This window comes from Falco naumanni, chromosome Z (assembly GCF_017639655.2).
Source record: "Falco naumanni isolate bFalNau1 chromosome Z, bFalNau1.pat, whole genome shotgun sequence".
Classification (NCBI taxonomy): Eukaryota; Metazoa; Chordata; class Aves; order Falconiformes; family Falconidae; genus Falco; species Falco naumanni.
This window is the reverse complement of record NC_054080.1, coordinates 76,615,492-76,628,444: the sequence shown is the minus strand read 5'-3', so window position 1 is coordinate 76,628,444 and position 12,953 is coordinate 76,615,492. Positions and strand designations below refer to the sequence as shown.

The following is a 12,953-nucleotide window of genomic DNA, read 5'->3' as shown; positions in this document are numbered from 1 at the left end:
AACCTGCCGTACCCAACTGACTGTAATCCAGCTTCTGAACCTCCTTGCTCAGCCTACCTATTCTGCTGCTCTTCTCTCCTTCGCCCGCCTAAAATCCCCAACCTGGGAAGCTGATCCATGGCATCATGGGGTCACGGCTCTCAGATGCACAGAAGTCAGTGCACTCTGGATTAACTTGCTGCCCAGTAAATAATTTTTTTTAAAGAGCAGAACCAGCTAAACAAGTTTACCTGGGGACACTGTAGGGGCCATCTACACAGTAAATTTACTTCCTACAGTTATTAATACAGCATTAAACACCATTCACTAAGGATGCACCAAAAAGAGTTTTTTGACAAGTTCAACTACAAGACTGATTGGGAGCTGTGAATCACAGTAACAGCCCAGCAGAAATATATTTGACGTGGACATTAGGTACAGAGAGATTAGCTAGAATAGCTAGCATGAAAGTACAAATAGATTTTAGAAGAGGAGGTAAGTCTCCCCAGCCTCTCAAATGCAAAAGCCTGAAAGAATAACCTCAGCATATCAAACAGAAGATGAAGTTTTAGCAAGCGAGGCATATGCAAGATGCCATACCAGCACAGACACAAGGTACTGGCTAAAAACAGCAATAAAAGCCTCTAACAATTTTAGAAACTGGTAGGAAGAAATCATGTTGTTCCTGAAGTTCCATGCATGTCTTAGACTACTAGCCATCAAGGTGTTTTTTAGACCAGATCACTTTGAAAATTAATCCTGAACTTGAATTTCAAGTGGATTCCCTTAACTTCATAAAGCTGTATCAATGTTTTTTTGTCAAAATTGAAATTAAATTTAATCAACAAATACATTCTAATAAAGACAAAAGGAAGGCACCAAACCAGTGGGGTTATAGAAAGCACTAAATTCAAAGCTAGAAAAGACACTTATGAAGAACTAGTTCAAAATGTGTGACAGTGAGTATTTACTAGTAAAAGACCACCCTAACTCAGATACATCCCACACATTATGGCCATTAATGCAAGATGCCAGTGGGAAGGTCTTATATTTTCTTTGAAACAACCAAACCACTAATATATCCTTAAATTCTCACGCTAAGAAAATTACTTCCTCTCAGCTGCTAAAATAGAAACATGGCCTTAAAACAAATAGAAGGCACAATCTTCTAACACAAAGAAGCTACTCATGAAGCAATTATGAATGCCCATCGGTATCTGCAAACTTTTGATGCTTTTTAACAGTGACTAGAAGCAAATGGAGCTTCATAGTGCAATTCAGAGCAGGGACTCAAATTGTGAGCATGCAGTTCCACAGTAACTTAAACCCACGTAAATCAGAACTACTACAGCCAAGGTCTTCCTCACCAGTGATCACAAGCTCTGCTCTCTTCCCAGCACTGACAGTTTTGCATGTACCCGTGAGTGAGCATAAAAACACTATCAGAAAACAGAATTATTAGTTTACTTTTGGATCAGCACTCCAAAACTGTCCCCTGCTTGTTAAATGCCAGAAAACCCATTGCCTTTACACCAGGATAAGCCACCAAAAAAACTTGTTGTCCCCAGCTACCATGCTGCCTGTCCCCTTTTTTCTTTTTTGGCTTGGTTAGTTTTAAACTTAGATCAATCCTCTGATACAGTTCAAAGGCACCAGGAGACAGACAGGACCAATTCCTCCCAACAATAATGCCAGTTTATGCTTGTAATGTAAAAAGTATAGTTTCAACACTGCTTTAAAAAGATACGCATATATGGCTTAGATCGCAGCAGTCATTGTTTAAAGAAAAAAAAAATCCTGTGGTAATTCACAGTCAGCAATTCTTCTATCAACATTCTTATCTATTCACAAAAAAAGAACAAGTGACTTGACAGTAGTTCATTAAATCTTCTAGTGAGTCTAAAGGAATATATTTTCTTACAATCAATCAGCATCTGGAGCACAAAAGCAAGTGACAGACATCAGGCAAAAAAGCAAAATTACTGCTCTGCCTCACGTAAACCCTCATAACACTTCTTCACATTCCTTTACACTTGGATCTACAAAAAGCCTAAAGTATCAAGGCAGCACTGCTTACTCATTTCTGTGCCAGGAAATCAAGACTGGGGAACTACGTTTAAAATTTATTCTGATCAACATTCCCGCTAGTACCCCCATCCAATATGATTTCACACAATGAACTATTTAAAACATGGTTTTGTTTCCTTTAACATTCTAACTGTTTAACTATGTATTGTTGGGTATCCCAGTCCACTGGGAGCTCAAAACACTCGCAAATCACACAATCAAGTCCTCAATCACCACGCTTCATGGTACCGTCCATGCATGGAAAGAACTGTTCATTGCATTCACATTTCTTCCCCCAAAACAAACGCACGCTACCTGTGAGAATCAGAAAAGTGTGTAGTACTACAATTTGGATGGGACTAGCCCATTAATTTAATAGCCTATTCAGTAGAAAATCCAGTCTGCTCAGCTTGCAGACCCAAATCCTTCCACTGCAACACAGGTGCTTTATTTCAAAACTCAGATTTTCACACTGACAGGTTTAAATTAAATGAAGACACCTTAAGGTTAAGAAAGAGGCCTAAGAGCAGCTGAAAGGAAAACAAAATGCAGACTGGAAAGGCAGACAACACACTAAATTTGTGCTTATCTGACTACACAGTAACTGAAGAGCTCTGATCTCTGCTCTGGAAATGCAGACAGCCATCCTCCCAGCAGATGCGGAGGCGACAGAGGCTTAAGCCTTATGAAGTGATAAGGAGGCTAAGTATAGAAAGTTTGTATTCTAGGTATTCCATACTAGCAAAAACAAACACTGAAGTTATATTCAATAATTCAAATAACATTTTTCTTATTAGTTATCTTAAAGCTAGAAGCCGTGGATCAGTTTTATATACTGCATGTTCTGTAGTAACCATTTTTAGAAGCATGTGCAGAAAACTTTGAAGTTATGTTTAAAAGAAATTAAATAACTTCTGTTAACCCTAAGTTCTGGTTCATCTCAGAAAGAAAAAAAAAAAAAAAGTACATGACGCATACAGCTTCCTAGCCAATGCAGAACAAAACTGAATGGACTTCAGATTGTGATCTCCAGAATGTTTTAGAAGAACCAACATCCTTATTAGTTCTGGCAAACGAAATCCAAAATACATCCTGTGCCAACCAGGCTAACATTTTAAAACAAGAAAATGTCTGGACATGCAATTCTGGTTACAGAAACCAAAAGAGATCAAGAGTACAAGCTGGACTATAGTCAGATATTTACAAAAGAGGTAAACGGCTTTACTCTCTCACATAGCCAGCAGAAAAAACCCAAATGTTTAAAAGGCTCCTTGTCATGCCGTTTAAGTCCAAAATTAAAAACATAATGTTTTTTCCCCTCTCATTTTTATTTCTGTTTCGCTAGGAAAAAAATCCCTGTCAACATCCACATTTATGGCATGCTCACATTGCTCTGAAACAATAAAGTGGGAAAGAACAGAGGAACAGAAGTAAAAGCGAGAAATCCCTTTTCACTTTGCAAACCAGGAAAATTGCTATACATAAATCTGTAACAATGACTATGCTGAATCAAGTCCAAAAGTTCATCTACCTGCCATCCCATTATCAGCTATGGTCAATTAGATACCTAGCGAAGGGTACACGAACCAAAACCCCAGTGCAGTTTCTCTGGACACTCTCCTGGTCTTCAATCACTTGTGGCTCAGACTTCCTCAGACAAAGATAATTTATGCACATCAAAACTCTCAGTGGTTTTTCCTTTTCTTGCTATGGTTCTTTTTTTAGGATGAAATTGTCAAGTCCCTCTGTGTGTAAATTTTCAGCACCTACAATACCTTATTGAAAGGAGTTCCTCAGGTTAACTACATGTATGAAGAACCACCTCCACAAGTTCATTTTGAACCTGTAACCCACTGATTTCATTTAATATTCCCTCATTTGCATACTTGCTTGGAGTGATCAGTTGATTTCCCCACAGAAGTTTTACAGATCTCTACGCCCACTCAGCCCTCGCAGAGAAGTCCGAGTCTGCTTGTACCTTACACTCCATCAATGCAGTCCTCCCAGTACCTTTAAAACCCTTTTCTAGCCCTACTACACCCTCTTCAACACAGGGTGGAGGACAGTGGGACAACCACAGCTGCACTTGAAATTGAAGATCGGAGAACAGTAAAAGACAGCAGCATAAAAATAAAAATTATGCCTGTAAAGGTTGTCAGTTTCTATATAACACTGCAGCTGATTAAATCACAAATGAGGAAATGTTTCTAGAGCTGACAATCCTGAAGACATAATCACCTTCCTCCATAATTCCTGCATGAGATTCCATTTCAGAGAGTTGCAAATCCTTGCAATACCAACACACAAATAAAATCACTTTGATGCAATCACTATTCATCAACATTATAGTATTTTTTTATATCTAAATTAAGGTCATTCAAGAAATTCACAAGACACACAGATAGGAAGGCCATTTAAAAAAAAAAAAAAAAGAAATTCCTTTGCTCCTTTCCCAGCCAAAGTTTACACCCTTCGTTTAGCAAGCAAAAACTAAAGGCAGAGCAAATCCACTTGGGATGTATGCTGAAACACATCCTGTGATGCGTTTTTGCTTTCTGTGAATCAGTCGGTAACATATACTACTTCAAACCCCTGATCTCCTGTATACCAGCAACCAGTGGTGTTTGTACACTGTATGCCTACTACCCTACAAAGTTGCAAGGAAAGTCATGCAGTCATTATTGGCAGATCTACTGCACAACAAAACTAGTACACCAAGGCTGAAATACTCAGCATCAGGATTTTTCCCCCCTCAGTTAACAGCCCATTATCACCTGAGTGTCAAACACATTTCTGCTATTTTCAGTGCATATAACTTCTTAAAATTAGATTGTTTTACAGTGAAGCAGTAGTGTAACAGCCCAGCAAACCTCCCCTAGAAAGCAGCCAGTAAGAGAACTCCAGCCTGAGAAGGCAGCTTAAAATAGAGAGAGGGAGTGTGCATCGTTCAGGTATTAGCCGACCCCTAATTTTGTATCCAGTGCCTACATTCCTACACACACGCACTCTGCATGAAACATTTCTAATAAAGGGTTCTGTGGTGATTACCCTCAATCTATTTAATTTCAGCTGAAGTGTATTTGACTACTCTGTGTGATAGAAAAGAAAGATTACTGAATGAAATGGCAGGAAGCTTGCTTTTATTATTTCTACTAATATCCAGAGAAAGAATGCCATGCACCCCTGAAATACTGAGAAGCTGAATTACACAGCTTTATACTAAAGTCCCTGCAGATTTCAAGGGCTTGCATTATAAAATTAAATTAGGTATTTCCTGCCACAGAATACACGCACTTGCAATATAATGATCCTGAAGTCACTCAACAGGTGTATCACAGGCAGTTGAGAACACTTCATTAAGATACTTTGCTCTCATGAATGTACAGTCTAAAATATTTGGTAGGCAGATACAGTAATACTATGTACACTAAAGCCAGTGAAGAGAAATTGATAGAAGTTGTCCCTATTTCTTCAGATATGTCAGTTTGATCTACTGATTACGTGCTTTCACTTGAGACACAATATTCACCTAGAGCTACAGTGCTGACGACAGAATCAGTGTATTGTTCATAAGGTTACGAAGCAAAAGGTAGGCTGCATTTGAAATTAACTCTTAAGTTTCACCAAATATTAAAAAAATCCTACCTTTATATTTAAAATTTGAGTATAAAAGATTATTTTATAAAACAAATACTGAAAGACTTGCTTTCCATCTATTAACAGTGCTAACATACCAAAAACTGTGGCTGTGAACTACACCACACCCTCCCTTGCAAAGTGACCTCTCTGCACACACTGTTCGGTATCTGCTGATTCATAGGCACAATCAAGTCATTCTCACAACCCTCTGTAAGCTACATGTCCTTGCATCTTTCCATTCCTTCAAGATGCAGATCTTGAGACAATGAAGTTGGATGTTGTCTTTAATGTCTTGTTACCAGGTATGCCAAACAGAAAGGAGTCCTCGGAGGGCAGAATTTTTCATGCGTCAGACATAACTTATGAAGTACATTAACTCTCCTGTGCACTTAATTTAACTCATTTAATACCCACTTCACACAATCTGTGCTGCACCTGCATTACTCACTTTCATTCCTCCCGCTCTAAGAAAAAACAACCCTCTTTCCACTCAACCTGTGGAAATGCAAACCAACCACATCCCTTGATTCCACAACAAATCCATTATCAATATCTTTCCTATCACTTCTACAGGAAAGGATCAGGATTATACGTAAGACTTCACAGTATTCTTTTTCCACAGTTGTTCTTATCAATGTTTTCATGCCAAATTCCTTCTCATCAAGAAGGCTCTAAGGTGGCTTGTACTTTCTCTGACTGGCTAGCAAAAACAGAAGGCAAGCCTGACAACCAGATGCACCCCAAAGAAACAGCCCAAGCACACATGAAATCCCTCCCCAAGAGCCACACATATGGAATCTTGTACTCTCCTGCTGCCAAGGTACGTCCTAGAGGAGCCCAGTGCGCTCCCACTCAGAGGAAGCTGCCATGAGTCAACCTGAGAGAACAGCTCTCCACAGCCAGGCCACACCACCCTGCTGCACAGGGAATTACCATAAAGGTGGTTTGTGTCAATTCTTAGTCATTCTGAGACCAAGATATGACAAGGGGTAAGAGAAGGGTATGTACCTAAATTAAAAGTGGCTGAAGTGCTTATGAAATCAAAGGATAAACAACAAATGCTTAACCAGAAGTGTTTGAAGAAAGAAATGGGAGTGTTCCAGTTAGGACATGAAATCAGTGCCAGTCCCACAGCAATGCCACCATCTCACCTCTCCCACGGCCACGTTTTCCACGGTCTGAAGGCCTGTCTCCTTGATTGTTGTCCACTCCATTCTCTTCAGCTCTAACTGTGGAGAGAGGACAGCTTAAGAGAAGCTTTAGACACTCATATAGGAGACAATACAGCTGTCTGTTTAACCTGAACCCCAAAAGAAATGCCAAGATTTTAAAGTGTGATGGTCAACAGGTCTGTCACCTCCCTTCGTTGGGGGCCTAGCTACAAGCAAGTTACATTTAATTTGCACTGAACAATTAGGAAGCAAAATATCTAGTAAGAGAGAAACACTCCCCAGCAGACAAACTTCAGCTTCTGGGTTTGGGATGAGGTGGGGTGAGATGGAGTGTTCTGCAGACTACACTATTAAAATGATTATGGCCTCACCTCTTTAACAAGGCACGAAATACAGCTGCCTCACACTACGCTTCCTTGATAACATGCTGGGTGGTTACAGTGAAAAAATAAGGGATAACCAAAAACACCAGTTTCTTCTCCAGTCTGTCCATACCACATCACTGCGCAACCAGGAAAACTTAAAAGAACCCTCCTCTATCAAAATCAGAGGGATGGCAACAGGGTGAAGGTGAGGCATTGTAAAAATAATGCAACTATTTTGTGGAAAAATCCTGAGGAAATACTCAAAAGACGGCTGGGTCCTTGAAGGGGGGGGGGGGGGGGGGGGAAAAAAAAAAAAAAGACTGGCCACTTAAAACACCGCTGAGATTTTGTACTGCACAACTTTTCCTAATGGCAGCCACAATATTAATGCTTGGACATTAAGCTAGGAAGAGAATATCAAGATTTGGTAACCATCTGAAAAATCTTTAATTCCACTTCACAAAGACAGATAAGCAGCATCTGGCTCTGACAAAAATGTTGCCCCTCACTTTCACTGTGATGGGTCTGATTTCAATTTGTTCTGAATATCGGTGCAAATTTTATTAATATTTTTCCTGTCTTGACGCTACTCTACAAAGATTCACAGTGTCTTCATTGACACAACGTTTCAAAAAATGAATTGAGGAGGTGGGTAATATTGTAAATATTTTCCCCGCTTTTAAGTGAAAGTTAAACACACTGTTTTCATTCCAGTTTCTCTGCTCATCTGTCACTGTTGCGTACAGCCCTTACAGGCAATGAATACAGCTTTGATACTGCTGATAAAACTTAAGTGAAAAAAGCAACATGGATCTAGTGGTGAACTAATGTGATTCTATGTAACTTGGAAACATCAGTTTGCTCTTGTACAATGTACTATTGCAGACCTATAAAGTCTGGCAAATTTCAAAATGTTTCAACTCAAAGAATTTTCTCTGTTGTAGAAACTCACCTTTGGTTGGCTTATGTGAGTAATATATGCTAAAGATTAATAACGATCCCAGTCTTCTCATGCCCCTTATGAGAAGATGAGAACATCTTCAGGTTCTCCCCCTCATAAAAGGAGATGAAGTCAAAGCTGGATAATTTTTTCATTAAAAGAAACGAAAAAGTGTATCAGCTGCGCAGCGACATACTTGCTCTCAAGCAGTCTTACAAATAGTCAATTCTAAAACATGCACCAAGAACAGCAACTTGTACAAGATCAACTAATGAAAAAAGGACAGAAATTTAAATTAAATTGAGCATCTGTGAACAGGCACAGACCATCCCAAAGCCTCCTCATGTAGACAGATCAGGCATACCTGTTACACAAACGAGTTATGATCCCTTCGGCACTGAGCTATAGCTCAGATGGACTTTACTCCATTAAGTACTTGCCCTTAGCCAGTTTCAGCTGCAAGAAAAGCACCTGAATCTTTAAAAATGAACCCCTGTACGTACACTCTCGGCCACGGCTGCCTCCTCTTCCCCGTCTGTTGGAAATTCCCCGTCCGCGACTCACTTCTCTGTCCCCTCGTTTTTCTCTGTTCTCTTTGTTTTCTGAACTTTCCTTTCCAAGGCTTTTCTTCTTTCCCCCTACAGTCTCCCAAGAAGTCTATTTGGGTAGAATAGAATTAGATACAAAAGTCAAAATGGAAGAGACAGCTCTCAGTGCATATCTCCACCTCACACCCTTCCAGTTCATGGTAACAAACAGGTATTTGCATAACTTCACATATGTAATACCTTGCAACTACACTGATATAAATGGAAACAGGCCATATTTTTGGGAAGAGATGAGAAAGAAACAAGTTTTAGAAGTTGGATTGTTTTATGGAACATAAAAATCCCAAATATTTCTGGCTGTAATGGACTTTTACTAGTTCAAGGAAGCCTAGATACAACCACAGTGCAGAAAATCTGCAAAGCAAGCAACACTTTTCCTCTCAACTACCTCCATAAATCTAGCAAGAGAGCACGCACAGAGCTATCTTTTTCTCCCAAGGAAATGAAAAAATGCTTTTAAGCATCATTGAACAAGAGACTGATGAGAGTAAGTATGTGGCCTAAAGCGGGGCGTGGGGGTGGGGAGAAAAACCATTACCCAGACACAGTAGAATTCAAGCACCAGGACACAGAATGGTAGAGTAACAACCTGGGAAAACTGGGGCCATGGTAAACCAGACCATCCACTCCAAACAGCTACAGCTCATCACACACAGCAGAACACAGGAAAAACTATGTCTAAACAAGACAAGGGACCAAGGTCCAAATATCAGACTTCAGCTTTAATATTAAACTCCATCTTTAAAATAAATTCAAGGATCATATCAGACCCATATCTGTAGGAGTTGAAAGTAAAACTACAAGAACACTTGCTAGGAATAGCACAGCAACCCACATATTATGCAATTGCATGGTTAGTCTATTAAGCAAAGCAAAGATGAAGAAAGGTGTTATTTGCAAACCATGAAAGTGGCAGACAGGTGTCCTATGTATGTCCCCATCTCTAGAAGCTAAGTGCCTATGTAAGGTATTTAAGCAGGAAATCTGCATATCTAAATAAGGTGCCATCAGCTGTGAGGTACTACATAAAGCCCCAACCTCTGACAGGCACCAGCATCAAACAAAAAAGGTTGGCTATCTTCTAGGTCCTGTCCTGTCTCCTCTCAACTCACGCAACAGTAATTCAGAAGCCCCTACAAGGCAGGCAATGACCAGCTAGCCCAAGATGCCTAGAACTGAGAAAAATGCTATTGAGAAAGCAGGTCACAAAGCAGTTTACAAGTATAAACTCAATGGTTCAGAGTCTGCTTTGAGAGAATAAAAAGTTAAAAGAATGGTTACTCTCTTGGGTTTTGACGTGGTATAGGTGAGAAAGAAGGCTGAAATCGCTTCTCAGTTTCATTTCCAGTATACAGAACTACACCACCATCAGCCAACTTATATGAAGCACAGACAGAATGGATTTGAAGTACAAAACTATGCATTTGGGCAACACCATATTAGCTGTGCCACAGAAAACAGTTTGCACCAGTAACTTTCACATGGCTTCACCTGCTGTTGCCTGCGTAACTGCATTATAAATTAAAACCATTAAACACTCCTAGAGCTTTAGAAATACTTCATAGGAGGAAAAATAACTGCACTGACAACTGAAGAATGAAGTCTATATAGTTCAGAATACACTATTTCAGTGATAGGCACGGTGCCTTTGACTGTTTCCAAGAAATACCCAAAACTGGATGATCCTGCAAAGTTTAAGAGTAAGCAGCCTCTCCTTAGTAATGTTTTACAAGATTTGGGAAGGATCAGTAAAAGGATGACTATGAAAACATCAGATCCATGCTTTCCCACAATGTAATTCTGAGGAAAGCCTTGAGAAGTTGGGCATGTCCTTTAAGACAGAGGATGCTGCTACCTCTGGGCATGGGAATCCATCACAGACTATCGAAGCTGTCTGGTTTTCTAAGGGAGCTAACTGACTACAATTTCAGCTGACAATGCCTGAGGCAACTCAAATGACAGTTGTGAGCCTGACCTTTGAAAACATCTAACAGAAAATTGCTTGCTGGCCTAATCTTAGAAGGAAAGAAGAATAATCTGAAAGGGCCCCTTTGTTCTATCTTCAAAGGTATAGGAAATAAAACATATTCAGGCATAAAAGGATCTTACGCCTGTAGGAAGTTAAAAGACTAGAAGTCTTGAGCAAAGACACATGCCCTTCCCTACTCTCATCCACATGCCTGTCTGTGCAAAGCCACTGTCACAACGGCTGCAAGTGAAAAATCTTTATAAAGCATAAATACTAAATCATATAGTATAGTATAATCATAAAGCATAAAGCCTTAAAGATCATAGCATTAAAAAAAAAGAAAAAAAAAGACAAAACTGGCAAGAGCATCAGTTTACAAACAGGCATTCCAGTTATCACTCCTTGCGCTCTAATTCCTCAAATAGCATAGGCACATCTTACAAATGAGGTAAAAAAAAACTTCTAGTGTATCAAAGCAGAGTAAATCTAGAAAAAGAGATTTGGGAATCCACATTCAGAACTAGTACTACTTCTGTTTCCAACTTCGCATCAAATCCTGTTAAACTGTTCTGTAAAATAATTGCCTTAAAACAAACCCTTCAAGTTGGAAGACCACAAACTTCCATAAAGAAAAATAAATTTCTTCACAACCTTCAATTAATACTCCTTCCTCCCTGAGCCCCTTAAGTTCTCTGTATTTGTTTCTAAGTTACATTTTGTCTACAGAGAGCAGTGGGTTCAGAGGGACTTATCAAAAGACCAGAACATGTGGATATATTGCTTCTAATTGATAAATGAGTTAGAAATTTTCTTCCACGTCATGATCACTTCTAACAATCTGCTAAAGTAAGAAGAAAGTATTTAACATTATCTACCAACCAGAAAACTGTTTTCAACCAGAAAATGGAAAATATAAGAAGTACAGGAGAACACAAAACCAGCGCATTACCAACACAGATTTAATCGAGATGCTCTCTTCCACTCCAAACTTGCCAGCTTGCTCAGTATTATATATTTCTGTGTTTTAAATTACCCCAACTCTAATAAATGAAAGGGGATGGAAAAGAAAGTCCCCTCAATCAGAATGGTATGTGTCCTAGAACTGGGGGGTGGCGGGGTGTCCTTATTAACAATAAGCCAGAGCACACATCCTGATAAACCACAGGAAATACTGAACGTTCAGCATTAAGAAAGGAAGTCAATTTTCTTTCCCAATTTAAATGAGATGGAATCTAGTTTACTGCCTCAGATGACCTGTTAAGAAGTTCCTCCAGCAAAAACTTCAACCACAGCAAGACATACTTTCCTGGTATCTCTTGGGGTAAAAAAAAAATCGCTCTGTGCAACATTCTAAGCAACATTATTTGTTGTTTTATACACATTGTTTAGTATCCTCTTTCTGTTTTTCAATGAAGCCATGCAGAACAGCAACAGGGTGAAAGAAGCAACTACTTGCTGTATCCTCTTCTGCCATTAGTAGCGTTGTCAGTGTAACTTTCAGATAGGAAACCTCCTCCAGCTTCCATTCCAGCAACATAGCCCTACAGAGTTGTGAAAATTAATGTATCTGCCTGCCCTTTTGGCTTACAAAGACTGCCCTTCCTGGAAACACTTAAACTCAGGTCTCAGGGTTGTGGAGGTGCTACAGAGTAACTACAAACATTGCAGCAAAAAACAGGCCCACATCTGACAAAGCACTGAGTTCCGATACAGAGTTAAAATTGCTGCATGTAAGTAAAAGCCAAATGACTCTGCAACAGACCAGCTGAACACCCACAGCATTTTCAAAGTTCAGCCTATTCTAAGGCATGCATGCAGTAGAGAAGCTGCCCCAATCTCCATTTCCTTCTAAAGAATTTGAATAGAGACGTGGTAATTAAAAGCTACTGAAATATGACTTTCCCAACTTCTTTCAGAAGTAGAAAGATGCAGCAAGCTGAAAGAGCGGTTTAATATGAAGTAAAATCTTACCGTGTCTGAACTTCCTTCCAGCAGTATGTTGATTGCTCTGTTCACATCCCCATTACAATCATGTAGTGCCACTATGCACTCATCCTGGTTTTTCCCCGTCACTTCCATAAGCTGGCAGTAAAAGTCAGACAAGTTAAAATATCTACATTATCATCATAACAAAACAAAGAGTTAGTACCACCACAGATTCCAAGAAAGTACATAGCTATGGTGTCAGAGCAAACTGAAATCCTAAATAAAGGT

The 12,953-nt window shown here is 39.5% G+C and overlaps 1 protein-coding gene across 4 annotated transcripts in view; it reads right to left on the bottom strand.

Annotated features, from left to right (window-relative positions):
- Positions 1–12,953, bottom strand: part of UBAP2 (ubiquitin associated protein 2) — a 95,208-nt gene that overhangs the window by 71,944 nt on the left and 10,311 nt on the right. For all 4 annotated transcript variants that reach the window (XM_040578892.1, XM_040578894.1, XM_040578895.1 and 1 more), the window contains exons 4-6: positions 12,711–12,821; positions 8,666–8,819; positions 6,837–6,914 (exon numbers count right to left, since the gene is read on the bottom strand). In XM_040578892.1, the coding sequence (XP_040434826.1) occupies positions 6,837–6,914; positions 8,666–8,819; positions 12,711–12,821 (343 nt within the window). The remainder of the gene's footprint in view (positions 1–6,836; positions 6,915–8,665; positions 8,820–12,710; positions 12,822–12,953) is intronic.